At 37.7% G+C, this 19,487-nt stretch overlaps 1 protein-coding gene and 1 pseudogene across 1 annotated transcript in view; one reads left to right on the top strand and one right to left on the bottom strand.

The window, feature by feature from the left end:
* Window positions 1–4,200: 4,200 nt before the first annotated feature.
* Window positions 4,201–19,487, bottom strand: part of LOC141582248 (fibrous sheath-interacting protein 1-like) — a 33,584-nt gene continuing 18,297 nt past the window's right edge. The window contains exon 4 of the mRNA XM_074389941.1: window positions 4,201–4,881. Within this exon, the coding sequence (XP_074246042.1) occupies window positions 4,835–4,881 (47 nt within the window). The 3' untranslated portion in view covers window positions 4,201–4,834. The remainder of the gene's footprint in view (window positions 4,882–19,487) is intronic.
* On the top strand, window positions 15,564–16,284 carry LOC101029284 (proteasome subunit beta type-6 pseudogene; annotated as a pseudogene).

Below are 19,487 nucleotides of genomic sequence, written 5' to 3'. Positions count from 1 at the left end.
TGGTGTTAGCTGATTAACCCATGTAAATAGGCACTTAAATAGAAGCAGGAAGGGGAGAGAAAGACTGGCTTCTGGACTTCCTCCCTGATCCCCACCCCTTACATATCACCTGCAGTGGCCAGAATTAGGAAATGAGAATGAGCCCAATGTAAGACAGTGCTGGCTGCCATTACCTGGTCACATTGAAATTAGTGGTTTAATTCTGGTTGTAGCTTGTGTAGATATAGCAGAAAAATAGGAAAACCTACCATCTCAGTGAGCACCAGCTGCCTCCCAAAGGAGGGGCAGCCATGCTTATATTTTTATGGTTACAAAGGCACAAAATTATTATCAACCTAACTAAAACATTCCTTTTCTCTTCTGAATTATCATGGAGTTTTCCAATTCTCTCTTTTGGAGTGTAGATTTTTTTTTTCAAATGCTTTAATGATGTAAAATATTTATTTTTTACTTATTCTGGAAGATCTGGCTGAAGGATTATTCATGGAACAGGAAGAAGCGTAAGGACTATCAAGGTCATCTTTGTTGAGAGTCTTCGTGACTGTAAGATTGTAAATACAGATTATTTATTAACTCTGTTCTGCCTGGAATTTAGGCTTCATATGGAAAGGGTTTGAGAGCAAGTAGCTGAGATTTATCAGCAAATCTCTTGCAAGAAAGACACAAGGAAAATTAGCCTAACGAGCTGCTCTTCCCCTTATGCTCAGAGTGGATGCTATGGGATTCTTTTTTCTTTGTTTTGTCTTTTCAAGGGGAATTATTCGTTATCCATTTGCAAATGTTCTGCATTGCAAGCCATGAGGTCTTCGATACTGTTTTACCCCATCCCACGTGCCTATTTCCAGGGAGAAGGAAAGCATATACACTTCTTTCTTTCTTTTTTCCAAAAGAGAAAAAAAATGACAAAAGGTGAAACTTACATACAAATATTACCTCATTTGTTGTGTGACTGAGTAAAGAATTTTTGGATCAAGAAGAAAGAGTTTAAGTGTCTAACAAACTTAAAGCTACTGTAGGACCTAAAAAGTCAATGTTGTACATAGTATGAAAGTTCTGCAGAGAAGTATTCCCAATAAGGAAATAGCATTGGAATGTTAAATACAGTTTCTGAAAGTTACGTTTTTTTTTTCTATCATCTTGTATACCATTGCTTTATTTTTATAAATTATTTTCTCATTGCCATTGAAATAGATATCTCAGATTGTGTAGATACGCTATTTAAATAATTTATCAGGAAATACTGCCTGTAGAGTTAGTATTTCTATTTTTATATAATGTTTGCACACTGAATTGAAGAATTGTTGGTTTTTTTCTTTTGTTTTGTTTTGATTTGTTTTTTTTTTTGCTTTTGACCTGCCCCCCATTTTTACTATTTGCCAATACCTTTTTCTAGGAATGTGCTTTTTTTGTACACATTTTTATCCATTTTACATTCTAAAGCAGTGTAAGTTGTATATTACCGTTTCTTATGTACAAGGAACAACAATAAATCATATGGAAATTTATATTTATACTTACTGTATCTGTGCTTATTTGTTCCCTACTGGCTTTATGTCACGAGGTATGGGTAAATGCCACTCATAAACCAATATAGCATACACCAAAAGAAATTACAGTAAATCACACCAACATTCACACTTTGTATGTGATTTAGAAAGACAGAGTTGCTCAGGCCTAGGCTTAGAATTTGCTGGGTTTATGGAATAGAAGAACAAAATGATACATTAGCCTGCCACATCAGAAACATATAAAAGAGAAATTATCCCTAAGTCAAGGGACCCAAAGAAATAAAATTTTATATTAATGTCATTAGATGTCATCTACTGAATCCTTTTCAAACTACAGTTCTGTTTCTAAAGAGAAGAATGAAAACAAAGGGAAAAACACTGAAGCACACGCGACTCTCGCAGCTATATTTTCTGACCCACGAATGATAGCACTGGGTGGGCAACAAGATTGCATGTTGTGGAGACGCTTCGGAAATCCATGTGTATGAGGGAGGAGTTCTTGCAACGGTGAGCCAAGCATTACAGATACTGCCTTTTGAAGAAGGAATTATAAGTTTAATCAAAAAAGATGACTAAAAAAAGTAAAATTTGGAAGGAATTAATAAATGTGTGTGCGTGTGTGTGTGTGTGTGCGTGTGCGTGTGTGTGTGTGTGTGTAAATACAAATTATTGTGTGAAGAAAAGGCCCAAGTGTAACAATAAGCAGACCTTGATGTTTGGAAGGGCTAATCATGAATGTGGAATACTGACCAGTTAATTTCCAGTTTTAATAAAAACAAATCAAAGGAAGAAATTTTATGACTAGGTTAAAGCTCTGGCTGTGAGGTCTATTAAACACTAGACTGGCTGAGTGAGATAAAATCTTCCTTGTTGATTTTTCACTCTCATTCTATAAATCCTCATCATTCTGAGTAGCACTGATCACATATAAATGTCAATTGCCAAATGATTTTATAGTACCAAGGTGAAGAAGCAAGAACTAGAAAGTGTTGATAATAGCTGTGGAGTTAGGAGAACTGATCTAAAGGAAATAATTCTTTGAAATGGCAAAGAATTAAACAGCATCATTCATTCTCAGAAGAGTTCAACGTGTGAAGTCCTGGGAGATAATTCTAATTCATTCTTGGACAGTGAAGGAAAACTGATTTAAAATACCAAGATAAGACAGATAAAGTGACTGGAAAGAGGAGATTTTCTTCCAGGCATGTCCCAGGTTCACCCTAAGATTGACCTTCAAGTCAGCAGGTTGCACTGAAATAAAGGACTTGTTAAAAATTTAAATCACGTCACTGAGATGATAGCTTTTTTCCTCCTCCAAGAGTTTATTGTCATGCATGTGGGAGAGCTAAACTGAAGAGCAAAAACTCTAAGTCTTATAGGAATGTACAATAAAGGTGGTGCCAGTAGGTTTTTTTTTTTTTCCCCCAAGAGTCATATGTAGAAAAGCCTCCAACTGTAAGCTCCTAGATTCATTCCTAAAATTAAATTAGTTATCTCTCTTCCATAATTTTTTTTGGGGGCAGGGGGGATGGAGTCTCCCTCTGTCGCCCGGGCTGGAATGCAGCGGCGTAATCTCAGCTCACAGCAATCTCCGCCTCCCAGGTTCAAGTGATTCTCCTGCCTCAGCCTCCCGAGTACCTGGGACTACAGGCACCTACCACCATGCCTGGCTAATTTTTGTATTTTTAGTAGAGAGAGAGTTTCACCTTATTCTGGACAAACACTAAGGCCTAAAGGGAAATCCAAAATAAAAACACTTATTTTTAATAAGAACACTTTCTATCTAAATCAGGGTGACTTTTTAAAAAAAATCCAGAAGCTTTATGTTGAATTACATTACAGATTTAGTCACCAGTCCTTGTTAGAGTTACCATCAGTTGACATGCTATAGAATTGTCTCACCTCTTTTATGACAGAATTCATTACTTAAAATCACTCTATTTTCTTCCCTCTTACATAAATAACAGAAAGGCTCACTATGTCCCAAATATGATTTGCAAAAGCACACTATAAAGTCATAATCTCTGTGCAGTGCAAGTCTAGAAATACTGTTTCTTTTTCTCTACCCTGTCCCTTCCCTTTTCCCTCCCTCCCATTCTCTCTCTCTCTCCTTTGCCCTCTTATCACCTTTGCCCTCTGATTCTTCCCACCCATACCTAAAACACAGCGTACACCTTATGTCATTCCTATGAGAATCTAAAATCACGACTTTTTATTCTGCCATCCCCCAGCAAAACTCTTGGCATCAAGATAAATTATATGTAGCACACTGACATCAGCATGAACCACTGCTATTTTAAATGAACAAATACTAAACTGAAATAGAGTGTCTGGAAAAAGAAACTGCCTATCAACACACATGAAAATAGTAGCTATAGAATTTCTCATTGTAAAAAGTCAAGGAAATTCCATATAAGCAATCATAAATGTTATTCACTATCGGTAGATGAACATGTGCCGGCAAAAATAATGTTGTGTGTACATTACTCCAAATTGTATTAAAGGCACCACAATAAATAGCCTGCTCATTTTTTGATTCAGAAATAAATTGGACTTCCAATTCTAATGCCAACTCATCTTACAGAAGGTCAACATAAAATGTTGTCATGAATCTAGTTACTGACTTGTAACTAGACAAACCATCTCTCTTAAAATGGTACCACAGACTTTTTTTAAAGTAGCTCATCTTTATTTGATGCAATCTAAAAGGCCCAAACTCTGAAAGAAAATAACAAGCTATTGTTAACTATTATTAACAAAGTAATTTATCAATCATTCAGTCAAACTCTGACTTAAGAAATGTATCGTCACCAATAAGACAGTAAAGGCTCTTATAACATTGCTTTGCTGAGACAATTAATTTTGTCTTATGGCAGGCTGTATCAACGTCACAGACATGAGACAGGTGAGAAAAAGGAAACGCGGGGCCAGAGCAAAAATTCCCAGTGACCACAACGATCTGTCTGAATCACAGTAGAGTTGAAACATACAAAATTGAATACAAGACAATCACAGCACTTCAACTAGTTTGACCATAACACGTATGCGTTAAAATGTTGGTTTTTCTAACGAATCCTAATATTGTAAGATTAGCAATAAATTTAAAACAATGTTCCCAGAAATCTTAATGAACAAAAACCGTTGATCAATCACATCCCAAGTCTCAAAAATATCAAGGAAATATAATCCACAAAGAGAGACTCCAAATGTCAAAATCATTAAAGAATAGCCACCACAATGTATTCATTGAATTCAAATAATTCAATAAAAAGTGTAATTTAACTTCATTACCAACTTTCTTAAAAGCACACTCAGCAAGTCCTTGCTTAGGATTCTTTACATTCTTCTGCTGCATCTTTAGTCTCCTGCTCACCTGCACATAAAAACAAAAACCAAAGTTATTAGAGATTCAGAAATGTATGCATAATTAAGAAAATACCTGCAAAATATTAAATCCTTTAACAGATGAGGCAACAATCACATTCTCATTTAATATTTATTGAGCAGTCACCACAAGCTGCAGACAAAGTTTACAAGAAACACAGAAAGATCTGGGTGCCTACTCTCTACTCTCATTGAGCTTATAGCTCAGGGAGAACACTTCAGGTTTTGGAGCTAAAATATTATGGATGTGAAGACACACGCAGAAGTTAATATTTTGCTTTCTACTAAGTTCCTGGGAAGTAGGGTGAGACCAAAAGTAAATGTTTTATGTAGAACAGATAAGAGCTGATCGCCTTTCCTTTTCTTGAAGTGCAAAAAAAATATTGTGACATTACCAGAAATGGAGTGGAAATATATTTCTATCCTTAGTGAGAAGGTTATCAGAAAATGCAGAATTGACAATATAACTAAATTTTAAAAAGACAAAGTAACAGGAGAAACTGGAACCTTCATGCATGACTGATAGGAATGCAAAATGGTGCAGCACCTTTTGAAACAGTCTGGCAGTTCCTGAGAAGGTTACCATAGACCTGGCAATTCCACTTCTAGGTATATCCCAAGAGAAATAAAAGCATATGTCCACACAAAAACTTGTACACAAGTGTTCATATCAACATTATATATAATAGCCAAAAAGTGAAAACAACCCAAATGTCCATCAAATGATGAATGGATAAACAAAATGTGATATATCCATATAATTGACTCTTATTCAACAATAGAAAAGAATGGACTATGGATACATGCTACAACATGGATGAATCTTGAAAACATTAGGCTAAGTATAAGAAGCCAATCACAAAAGGCCATATATTGTATGATTCCATTTATATGAAATGTTCAGCTAGGCAAATTCACAGAGACCGGAAGATTAGTGATTGCCTAGGGCTGGGGTTGGAGAAAAATGGGAAGTGATTACTAATACCTACAATGTTGCATTGTGGGGGGTGAAAAAAATATAAAATTAATAGTGGTGATGGATGTACAACTCGGTAAATATACTACAAACCACTGTACACTTTTAATTGGATGAATTGTGGGAAACTGGTGAACTGTGGCTCCCAAAAAGTCACATCCTCATCCCTGGAACCTGTGAAAGGGGTCTTTCTACATGCAATTAAATTAAGCATCTTGAGATAAGATCATCCTGGATTCTCTGGCTGGGCCCTAAACTCGACAACAAGTGTTGTTATACAAAAAAGACAGAGAGAGATTAACACACACACACACAGATAGAGGGAGGCAACGTGAAGACAGAGGCAGAGCCTGGAGCAACGTGGCCACAAAGCCAGGAACGCCCACAGCCAGGAGAAGGTTTCGAAGCATGGGAGCGTTCTAGCATTCTCTCCTAGGGCCTCCAGGTGGCGTGTGGCCTTGGTGACATCTTGATTTCAAACTTCTGGCCTCCAAAACTGTGAGAGAATAAATTTCTACTGTGGTAGTTTGTTGTGACAACCATAGGAAACTAATACAAGTATATAAATTATATCTCAATAAAGCTGATATTTAAAAAAAGAATCCACCTCGTAATTAATGGCAGATGACCTGCAGTTTCAGAGCAAAGTGATAAATGTGGTGATACTGTCAATACATGGAGAAGAAATATTAAACAGGATGTAGAGGGAGGTGGGATGAATGAAAAGCAGATAACAATATCCCTTATGCATGAGGTGGGAGATGATGGGACATAATTCCACGCCTTCCTAAGTGCTATTCTCTCACTATGAGGTGTTCACCTTTTTGCCCACCCAGCGAATAACCACGCATCCTTGGAGGCTCAACTTAAATGCTACCTCCCAACCCTCTGTAGTGTTGTCTATGTACTTTGTCCTGAAGCTCTTACTATACTTGTCCCGCCCTACTGTAATTAGCTACACTTAAAATTTATCATCAGTAGACCCAGATTGAGTAATAAAATTTTTCATCAATAGATCTAGAGCAATGGTCCTCAACCGGGGGAAATTTTACCCCCAAAGAACATTTTTTGCCATGTCTGGAGACATTTTTGTTTGTCATAACTGCAGTGGACACTATGACATTAAGCAAGTAAAAGCCAGGATTCCGTTAAACACCCTACTCAAAATAAACACGTCCAGCTCAAAATGCTAACCGTGCTGAGGCTGAAAAACTCTTAGAACTTAGGAAAGCATCTAATACACAGTAGAAACTCATGAAATGTTTGTGGGGCACATGGATGAATGAATGGATGGCAGATGGACAATGAATGAAGATGACGGAGCCCTGGGGTTTTAAAGCATGGCTGCACAACAGAATCACCCAGAGTTCTCAGAAACTGACTTAAACTGCTGCTGCCAGAACCCACCCGTTGAAGCTGTTTTCATTCACTTGGGATGGAACCAAGGTGCTACTCTGTTTTAAATCTCACCAGGCCAGAGGTAAGAGGCAGCACTGGCTAAGGAACAGATAGGACAGCTTAAATGAATGCCAGGCCGGCTCAAGGCAGATGCAAGTAGAGAGACTGGACAATCAAGAGCACGCAAAGCGTAGAGAGTTCCATACTGGCTATATGTGTCTCCAAATAAAGTATTAACTAGGAAAGAGCAGAGAACTGAAGGGAGCGCCCCAGGGCATGCCTGCTCTGAGTGACTAAGAGGAAGGTTGCCCAAAAGAATGGCAATATGGACGGTTAGAGAGATCCCGAGACAATGTGGATACAGCGGTATCTTCATTAAAAAGAAATTTAAGAAGAAAAAAGCAGCAATTCAGCAGATGGAAAAGAAGATACTTTCTGTACATTATTTTCACTACCACCACCTACTTTTGATGATCCTAATGTAGAAGTAATTAGTAAACCATTTAGTCCAGAGCTTCTCACTCTTCAGCATGCACATAAATCACCTGCTGGAGTGTCTTCTGATTCAATAGGTCTGCAGTGGGCCTGGGACTCTACATTTCTAACAAGTTTCCAGCTGATGCCAACACCATTAGTCCATACATCTAGTTTACAGTCACAACAGCAGATCTTCAGTAACTTTTTACTTTACCCAATGTGAATGAAGCAACAGAATCAGAAGCTTCCAATAACTGTTGAAGTGATAAGTACATTAAAATTGATAAGTACGCTACAATTAAATATCAAAACTCTCAAGCATGTCTTTGTTCATTTTACACTGCTAAACAAAATGACAGAGAAAAGATCACTAGCAAATATTTATATGAAAAGTCTACCTCAAGAAAATTAGTTGAAAGGAAATGGAAAATGTAAATTAATCAAATATAAACTTACTGTACACTAAGGTTTTATATTAAAAATGAATTAACACTAGAAATTTCTAATAAGGCATCTCTGATATTTTGGCCAAATAAACTTTGGAAGAGGGTTGGTTTGACGACACAAAGGGAAGTTAAGTCACTAAGAGTACTGAAGAGGTAATGTGGAAAAGCCTTGGAAAAGTAATTTAACAAATAGTAACTATGAGGTCTGAAGGCACACCCTGTTTGAGACAAACAGAAAACTATTAAAGCCATGAGGAGTTAAGGACTTACCTAAGAGCAATTCAAAATATTTTTAAAGGAAAAAAGAAAAAACAGCTAATAGGGTCACTGTTTCTAGAATCTCACTGCTCTCGTGCAAACCATTAAGACTGTACTATAACAAAGAAAAGTTTCTGAAACAATCTAGCTCCTTTGAAACTGTTCAGGTGATATGAGTAAGGACATATACCCGCTTCAAACCCCTTCAAATAATACCAAAAGTCAATCCACCTACAACCAGGCCTCATTCAGCAGTTACAATCAATGGGCAAAATTTCAACCTGAAGTGTATTTAGATTATACAGTCATCATTATTAGCTAAACTTTTTCTATCTGAGGACCCCAGTAAGATGACATAATTAGCTTTCTTTCATCTAAACGGAAACCTATAGTTCTCAAGTGTTCACTGTGAAATCCTGTCACTAACATTAATTTAGCAGCATGGACATTCCATCCCAGGAACTCTGATTGCAGCAAGTCCGGATAGGTCCTTGGACACAGCTAGAAAACAAACAAACAAAAAACTCCCCTTATGATCTTGATACTCACTGTGGTTAGGAATAATGCTCTGTGGTTTGTAACAGTGCTTCTTGAACTTTATAGTCAGGAAGTATCGCCAGGGATCTTACTAAAACGAAAATTCTCATGCCTTAGGATTTGGGTGGGCCCTTAGGGGCCCTGCATTTCCAACAAGCTCCCAGTGGTTGGACTGCACCACAAGCAGAGGAGACTTACAATGTGGAATGGCAACTCAATGTCGCCAAAGGGCCAAGCACATGAAGTAGAGAGGGCTAGGTGGGGGCCTTGTCCTCTTGGAGAATACATACACCTTCTAAAGAGAGCATCTGCTATGCAGCTCCCATGGGTGGTGGCAGGACTTACTGATTTGTCAGAAATGTCAGAAATCCAGGCTTTTATGGAAAAATCTCCTGACAATGTTAAATGCTATGTAAGCCAACAAAGTCCAGACACAGAGCTAAATCATTTTATGTGAATGTCCTCATTTGATCCTCATTACAACCCTACAGGGTATTAAGCCATCTTACATCATAGGTAAGAAAACTGAGGTACGCAGGAGAGAGAGAGAGAGAGAGAATCTCCACCCAGCAGCAGAGCAAGGATTCAAGCCCAGGTCTTCCCTACCCAGAACCCACATTCCTAATCACTAGGCCACATCCCACTAGTGGGTTCAGGGCCATCTTCCCTCTGCTAAGCTAGGTTCTAGCCTGGGATTCTGCTACTTACTTGTACTCTCTTAGTTTGGTCCTTTAAGTAACTAATTTGCTCTTTGGTTTTATGTTCACAGTTTCAATCTAGAGTGACACCATTCCAGTTTGCTAGAGATGGAGAATTTCCTGGGTTATGGGACATTCAGTGGTAAAATCAGGACACTTCTGAGCCATCCAAGACAGTTGGCCACTCTAGTTTTCATTTAGAGGTATTATATTAAAAAAACAAAAACAAAACAAAACTTATACGACTCTTGTTGCACTTACTATAGACTTTTTAACTGACATAATTGTACTTATCTATGGGGTACATAGCGATATTTTAATACATACAATGTGTAGTGGTCAAATCAGAATACTAGAACTTACTCCTCCTGTATAGCTGTAATTTTGTATCCTTTAACAAATAACTCCCTTTCTCTTCCTCCCTGCTAACTTTTTCAAGAATACTGTTGATTTAGTAGGTCCTATGAGAAATTCCACTTTGTTTTTCTTAAAGAATTATTTTATGTGAATGTTCTCATTTGATCCTCATTTGTTTATAGCTCTTCATATTGTATATAGATTCTCATATTGCATATGGTTCGGTCCCCCTTTTTTACTGCACAACTGACTTTGTGTCCCCATGCCCTATTTCACTATGCTTGTTATTTGCTAATACCAGGTTCATCTTTGTTTTATGAATGTTTGTTGATAACCAACAAAAATTGGTTATCTGTTGATAACCAACTGATAACCAGCCTAGTGGGAAGGCAGAATACTATACGGGCATAGATGGCTTTTGTTTTGATTACCTAGAAAGCAGCTCAGTATAATCTGTTTAAATACTAGACTAACTCACAGACCAGATGCTTTCGGCTTCAGAAGTGCCAGTGCATTCAGAATTGTCTCTGAGGTTAAGTGTGACCTGAGAACACTTAATCCCCACTCTCCTCACGATCCCACAAGGAGCAACTTGCAGTGAAAGCATCCTGGCCTCACTTGACACCCTCCACACTGTCCACGGGAAGCTAAGTTTGGGGGATTAAATGGCACGCTCAGCTCAGCGGAGGGGCCAATGTGCAACTCCCACTTGACCCTGCTCCCCAAGGGTACATGCTTTGCTCCTCCATCCTATTGGTTTTATATGGACAAGTCCCCACAGATGATGCCTGGGGTTTTCCATCTCTGCCAGTAACTTGGTAGGTACATTTATTTTAAGCGCACAGCATTAGAAGCCTGTCTGGCTGCCCGCTGGGATCACAACAATGCTCTACATTTCATCAGCAATAAAGCAAACCTTGATATCCATTAGTCAGAATCCACCTCTCTCTCCATTGGTTCTGACCTGAGTGGGAAAGAGAAGGGTACTATTTACCAATCCCCTAAAATCCCCGTAGTTAGTGAGTACAACACTCAATTTACCGAACCTTGTATTCAAAAATGCAAATAATAATGGTTACCATGAAGCTTAAAGCACAAACATTGATATTATATTTCACATTGAAAACTTTTAATACAACTGAGAAGCAAATCCTTATTTTTCAATACCACAATTTAAACTGGTCTTCAAGGTCACTAAGTTTGGTTCTTGTTTTGAAGCCTCCTTTGACTCTTCCTTTTAGAAGCAGAACTGAAATAGTTAGAACAGACCTGGGCACATTAAAAAAAAAAAAAAAGACAACTACATATAAGTAATACGTGCTATTCAAAGACAAAACAATAAATGGCTTTTCTTATTTCCTTTCTATCTGCTTATAGAAATCTACTCTGAATCACACCCTTGTGTATCTATTTCCTGAGAAGGAGGCAGAAGAGAATGAAACAGCCACGCAGCAACAGCTATGTCTTCAAAGGGCTTTTTGTCAAGAAAACTGACATAGCATTCAGTTTTGATGCACACCTTTGTAGAAGGCACAAAATGTACAATTTAGTACTTTAGAATAAAATTGATCAGCAAGTTATTTTAACAATTATAAATATCGAGGTTAGTAAAACAACTCCAACTTCAGATATAACATGCTCAAAGTGATCATACAGGATCTATTCCTTAGTGCTTATTATGTAATAAACAGAAAGTAAAACATGGTTCACAAATTCACATCTATGACATCTTAGTCTTCCATACTCACAGGGTTCATTGTTATAATTACAAATTAAGATTATTTGGTATAATCAGAGATATTTGGTATAATCAGACATATTATTATTTGGTATAATCATTATTTGGTATAATCAGATATATTCTATGTCTCTATAGCTTCTTTCTGTTAAGTCACATTAAGTTCCAATTCATTCTATCTTGTCAGGCTCTACTCAGTGACACATATGCATCAGTGTGACTCATGTTCACAAAAAATAAAGTCATATTTTAGCAAATTACAGTTCTAAACCTCCCCCACCACCATACCGACTCCATAGGAATGAGATCTCATACACAAGAAATCATTGCATCCAATTTAGTAAGTTTGATTACAGTAGTCAGAGGAGATTCAGATACTTTCTCTCTAATTAAAACCCTTTATCCAAAAAGAAAATATACTGCAATTTCAGATTGGATCAAAGTTTTCGCAGTTTATTCATTAAATGAAGATCTTTGCTGTGGAGAAAGCAGACCACACCCACCTAATTAAATTGTATTTGTAAGTGAACTCTGCTGCTAGATAAAACATTATAGCTTGAAAGTTCAGTCAGTAAGATGGCAGAATGGGAGTTGCTGAGCTCCCATACACCCACACAAAAATCCAACCAACAACTATCTACAGACAAGAATATCTTCATGAATATTCCTGAACTCCTTGAACTTGAAAGGTTGAGACAACCCCCTTGGACCACATAACTGAAAGGAAAAAAAAAAAGCCTCATTCAAGGGGTAAGAGGAAAACAGGAATGGTTTCACTTTGACCACATCACCGCTCCCCCAACCTCTGCCACACCTCAAGCCAGCAAGGCACCACATACAGAAGATTCCCGTGGGCCCGCAGTATCTACGCTGGGAAAAGAAAGTTACAGGCAACATTCTGGGACCCTGAGCAGGAAGCCCACTCATGATTATCTCCTGAGAAACACTGGGAGTGCCAGCAAGGCTTGACCACCTACAATCAGTTAGAAACAAAGAACAAAAGTGAGACTCACAGAAACCAGCACATGGATCTTGGCAGTGGCTCTACATTCTAGCCAATGGAGTCACTCCACCAGAGAGACTAGCCAACTGCATTGTCCTGTGGTAAGTACAGTCAACTGATATGCCAGGCTCCATTCCCTAGCCAGCCTCCCCACCTAGCCCTGGTGCTCTCCTTAAGCCTTCCCCAGGCCAGGCAGCAAGAGGAGGTCAGTGATTACCTGAGGAGGGTAGCAGCTGGCCCCACCCAGCCCCAGTAGCCAACTAGCATAACCCTACCAAGCCTTCATGTTCTGCTTAAGGCTTCCCAGGCTGGGAAGTGAGTACAGATGAGTGAATGAGTATCTGTGGAGAAAAGTACCTGGCCCCACCCAACCCCAGCAGCTGTGTAATGACCCCACAAAGCCTCTGTGCTTTGCTTAAGGCTTCCCTGAGTGAAGGCTGCATTCAAGCATTTCTCTAGACCATAGCCTGGCCCATCCTGAGTAGCTGAGCACAACCACAGAAACCGTACCCAGTCTCTGAGCCCAGCACACAGCCCTGCCCAGATACAGATTAAAAACAGCAGTACTTCCCAGCGAGGGAAAACAACATGCAACCCTGTGCAATCAGAGGCTATTACAGAGCCCAGCCAGTAGCTCCACCTTACTGTGGAGTCCAGCTAGTGGTCTGTTTCATCAGACCACAGAGCACAGCCAGAAGTTCCACTTGGCCTCAAAGCATAAGCAGCAGGATCGCCCAACAGCAACCCGACAGCAAGGGCTATCTGTCTGGGGTTGCTACCAGCTGGCCCATCCATCATGAAATGCTAAACTAACCAGCGAAAATCTACCACTGTGAAAGAAAACCTTCAAGGCCAAAAGAGGTGGCCATTTCCTCAAATGTGTAGACATCAAGGTTTAGAAAGAATCAGGGAAATGTGACACAACAAAAAGAAACTAATAAAGCCCCAATCATGGACCCTGAAAAAAATGGAGATTTATGAAAAAAGAATGAAGAAAGCCTACATAAATTATGGGACACCATCAAATTAACTTTCTTATAATAGAATTCCAAGAAAGATATGATAAAGAAAAAGGCCCAGAAATTATATTTAAGAAAATACGGCTGAAAGTTTCCAAAATCTGAGTAAATATTAAAACATCCAGGTATAGAAAGTGCACAGATCTCCAATTAAATTCAAGCCAAAGATGAGTGCACCAAGACAAATCATAATCAAACTACTAAAAAACAAAGACAGCCAGGTTCAGTGGCTCACACCTATAATCCCAGCACTTTGGGAGGCCAAGGTGGGCAGATCACAAGGTCAGCAGTTCAAGACCAGCCTGGCCAGTATGGTGAAATCCCGTCTCTACTAAAAATACAAAAATTTGCTGGGTATAGTGGCCCATGCCTGTAGTCTCCGCTACTCAGGAGGCTGAAGCAGGAGAATCGCTTGAACCCAGGAGACAGAGGCTGCAATGAGCCAAGATCATACCACTGCACTCCAGCCTGGGCAACAGAGTGAGACTGTTCCAAAAAATAAAATAAAATAAAATGAAAATAAACAAAGACAAAGAATCCTGAAAGCAGTAATAGATCAGAAATGTATCACATTCAAGGGAATCCCAAAACAGCAATCAGCAGATTTCTCAGCAGAATCCTTGCAAACCACAAAAGAGTGAGATAATATAGTCAAAGTGCAGAAGAAAAACAAAACCGGCAGCCAAGAATACTTCACTCAGCAAAGCTACGCCTCAGAAATAAGAGAGAAATAAACACTTTCCCAGACAAACAAAAACTAAGGAAGTTTATCACCACTAGGCCTTCAGTACAGGAAATGCTAAAGGGAGCTAAGCTGAAATACAAGACTCCTAATTGATACACAAAACTTATAAAAGCAGAAAACACTAAATGGTATAAGTAATTCACAGAATTATTCAGAATAATACTGTAAGGGTGATGTGTAAAGGAATTTTCTATTACAAGAGTTAAAAAACAAAACTACTCAAAACAAATGCAGCTATAATAAATTGTTAAAGTAATCCAAATTACAAAAAGATGTAAAATGTGACATCTAAATCATAAAAAGTGTCCAGGGGAGGGTGTTATTTTATATGTGATAACATTTAAGTTGTTATCAGCTTAAACTAGCCTGTTATAATAAGATTTTTGTTTGTGTTTTGGTTTTTTAAAGAGATGGAGTCTTGCTATGTTGCCTAGGCATGACTCAAACCCCCAGGCCAAACTGATCCTCCCAGTTAATCCTTTGAAGTAGGTGGGACTACAGGTGCAAACAACCATGTCCAGCCAGCACAAGATGTTTTATGTAAACCTGATGGTAAACACAAAGCAAAAACCTATAATAGTTGCACAAAATATAAAAGGAAAAGATTCAAAGCATACCACCACAGAAAATCACAAAGGAAAGTAGCAAGAGAGGACGAAAGAAACAACAGATCTGCAAAACAACCAGAAACAAACTACAAAATGGCAGTAGCAAGTCCGTACCTATTAGTAATTACCTTGAATGTAAATGGATTAAAGTCTCCAGTCAAAACACAGAGAGTGGCTGAATGGGTTTAAAAAAATAAAATAAAAGGCCAACTATATGCTATCTGCAAAAGACTCACTCTACTAGTAAGGAAATACATAGACAAATTGAAGGGATGGAAACATTATTCCATACAAATGGAAACCAAAAAAGAGAGCAGGGGTAGCTATACCTACATCAGACAAAATAGACTTTAAGTCAAAAGCCACACAAAGTGACAAAGAAGGTAATTATATGAATACCAGAGGAGAAAGATGGTAGCCACCTTGCTAGCTGCTCGGGGAGTCAAGCCGACACCAGCCTCAGGGCCAGAGGCCTTCACTCCAGACTGGGAAAACCAAGAAGTCTTCACAGGGACTACTATCATAGCAGTGCAATTTGATGGGGGCGTGGTTCTGGGGGCAGACTCCAGAACAACCACTGGGTCCTACATTGCCAGTCAAGTGACTGACAAGCTGACTTCTATTCACGACCACATTTTCTGCTGACACTCAGGCTCAGCGCCTGATACCCAGGGAGTAGCTGATGCTGTCACTTACCAGCTTGGTTTTCACAGCATTGAACTGAATGAGCCTCCACTGGTACACATAGCAGCCAGCCTGTTTAAGGAGACGTGTTACCAATACCGGAAGGCCTGATGGTGGGAATCATCACCACAGGCTGACACCCTCAAAAAGGAGGGCAAGTGTACTCAGTGCCTATGTACTCAGTATGATGGTAAGGCTGTCCTTTGCCATTGGACGCTTCGGGAGCTCCTACATTTATGACTGTGTTGATGCTACATACTGGAAAGGCATGACCAAGGAAGAGTGTCTGCAATTCACTGCCAATGCTCTCGCTTTGGCCATGGAGCAGGATGGCTCCAGTGGAGAAGTGATCTGCCTGGCAACCATTGCAGAGTCAGGGGTAGAGTGGCAAGTACTTTTGGTAGACCAGATACCCAAATTCGCCATTGCCACTTTACCACTCCCCTGAGTCCTGGAATTCTAGTATGCAATAAGAGATACCTCATACTGATGCAAAATTTAATAAAGTTTGTCAAAGAGAGAAAAAAAAAGGTCATTATATAACAATAAAGCGGACATTTCATTAAGAGGACTTAACTGTCAACATATACATACCCAACACTGGAACACATAAATATATAAAGCAACCATTATCTGATCTGAGAGATAAACTGCAATAGTATAAGACTAGGGGGACTCAGTACTCCACTCTCAAGGATAAACAGATCATCTAGACAGAAAATCAATAAGAAAACATTGGACTTGAATTACACTTTAAATCAAATGGACTTTATAGTCATAATCAAAACATCACATCCTACAGCAAGAAAATACACATTCTTCTCAAGCACACATGGGACATTCTGCAGGACAGGCCACAAAACAAGTCTTAACAAATTTAAGAGGATTTTAATCGTATCAAGTATCTTTTCTGATCAGAATGGCATAAAACTAGAAATCAATAACAAGAAATCTTGGAAAATTCACAAAAATGTGGAAATTAAACAACATGCTCCTAGACAAACAATAGGTCAGAGAGGAGAAAAAGGAAATCAAACTATATTTTGAGACAAACAAAAATAGAAACACCACATATCAAAACTAATGGGATGCTGACAAAAGCAGTTCTAAATGGAAAACATATAACAATAAATGCCTATTATAAAAAAGAAAAAAATCTCAAATAAACAATCTCATAAAACTCAAAAAACTAGAAAAAGAACCAACTAAGGCCAAAGTTAGCAGAAGAAACAAAATAATAAATATTAGAGCCAAAATAAATGAAATAGAAACTAGAAACAATAGAAAAAATGAATAAAACTAAAAGTTGGCTTTTTGAAAAGATAAACAAAAATGACAAACCCCTAGCTAGACTAACTAGGAAAAGAAAGAAAGAAAACTCAAATAAATAAAATCCTCTGAATTCATCACCTCATCATGTAATGGGAAGATAACGATTATGGCCATACTTGTGTCTCATGATAGTTTTAGCTTATGCAAAGAGTCTGAACATAAATGACCAAAAATAAAGAAATGCTTAAATTATCATACACCAATAGGATACACTACAGTCATTATAATGAATGATTTAAAAGAATATTTAATAACAGAGAATGCTCAAAATATAAAGAAGCAAATAGCAGAACATACCATAAGAAGAATATAGACAGAATTTAAAATCTACAACTAGAAAAAAGATGAATGCTAATATTATCAATGAATAGGTCTGGACGATGATTTTATCTTCTACACTTTTCTGTATGTTTCAAATATCCTTCAACAAATTTACATGTGTTGTGCTATTAGAAAGCAAAAACAAATACTTTTTAAAGTCTTAAAGTTAAAACTGCTTATTTAAAACAAAACAAAAATGAAAGAGATGTTACAACTGACACCAAAGAAATACAAAGGGTAAGTCGAAACTGCTGTGTAAAATTATATGCCAGTAGATTGGATAACCTAGAAGTGAACAGATTTCTAGACACATACATCCTACCAAGACCAGATCATAAACAAACCTCATGAGACCTCTCATGAGCAAGAAGATTGACTCAGTAATAAAAAGCCTCCTATCTAAAAAAGTCCCAGGGCCAGATGGCTTCACTGCTGAATTATACCAAACATTTAAAGAAGAACTAATACCAGTGCTTCTCAAATTCTTCCAAAAAATTGAAGCAGGAGAAAGACTTCCAAACTCATTGTACAAGGCCAGAATTACCTTGATACCAAAGCCAGACAAGAATACTACAAGAAAAAAAAAATACAGGCCATTATCACTGATAAATATGGATGTGAAAATCCTCCACAAAATACCAGCAAACCAAATTCAAACGCAATTAAAAGAATCATTCACATGATCAAGTGGGATTTATCCCTGGGATGCAAGGAGGGTTCAACAAATGCAAATTAATAAGTGGGATACACCATAATGTATATCATTAATGATAAAATGAAGGATAAAAACCTTATGATAATCTCAATACATGCAAAGAAAGCATTTGACAAAATTCAACACCATTTCATGATAAAAATTCTCAACACATTAGGTTTAGAGGTAATGCACTTCAACATAATAAAGGTCATATAAGATAAATCTGTAACTAACATCATACCCAACAGTGAAAAGTAGAAAGCTTTCCCACAAGGATGCCTACTCTCATCACATTTTTTTCAACATCTTAATGTCTTGGCCAGAGTCAGGCAAGAGAAACAAATAAAAAGCACCCTAATGGGAAATGAAAGGAAATTATCTCTCTTTGCTGATGATATGATCTTATACATAGAAAACCCTAAACACTCCACCAAAAAATGTCGGAACTGATGAAAATAATTCAGTAAAGTTACAAGATATAAAATCAACATACAAAAATCAGGAACAGTTCCATACATTTAAAAACAAACTATCCAAATGGGAAATTAAGAAAATCCCATTAACAATTGTCTCCAATAAAAAAAAAAACTTGAGTAAATTTAACCAAGGAGGTGAAAGAACTATATATTTATAACTACAGAACACTGATGAAAGAACATAAAGAAAATGCAAATCAATTAAAAGATGTCCCATGTTCATGGATTAAAAGAATTAATAATTAAAATGTTCACACTACCCAAAGTTATCTATAGATTTAATGTAATTCCTATCAAATTCCAATGTCATTTTCACAGAAATGAAAAATAAAATCCTTAAATCTACATAGAACCACAATAGACCCTGAATAGCCAAAGCAATCTTGAGCAAAAAGAGCAAAGCTGGAGGTATCACACTCGCTGATTTCAAAGTATAACACAATTGTAATTGCAACAACATGGTACTGGCATAAAAACAGATACTTCACCAACAGAACAGGACAGAAAGCCCAGAAATAAACTCATGCATTTATGGTCAATTGATTTTTGACAAAGATGCCAAGAACACACAATGGTGAAAGGTGTTGAGAAAACTGAATAATAAAATTTGATCCTTATCTCACTCCATGTATAAAAATCAACTCAAAATGGATTAAAGAGACAAATACAAGACCCAAAACTACTAGAATAAAACATATTTATGTTTTATTGGTGACACTGGTCTGAGCAATTATTTTTTTTAAATATGACCTTGAATGCACAGGCAAAAAAAGACAAATGGGATTATATCAAGCCGAAAAGCTTCTGCACAACAAAGAAAACAAT

This window comes from Saimiri boliviensis, chromosome 2 (assembly GCF_048565385.1).
Source record: "Saimiri boliviensis isolate mSaiBol1 chromosome 2, mSaiBol1.pri, whole genome shotgun sequence".
Taxonomy (NCBI): domain Eukaryota; kingdom Metazoa; phylum Chordata; class Mammalia; order Primates; family Cebidae; genus Saimiri; species Saimiri boliviensis.
The sequence above is the reverse complement of the archived record's forward strand: the minus strand, read 5'-3'. Positions and strand labels throughout refer to the sequence as shown.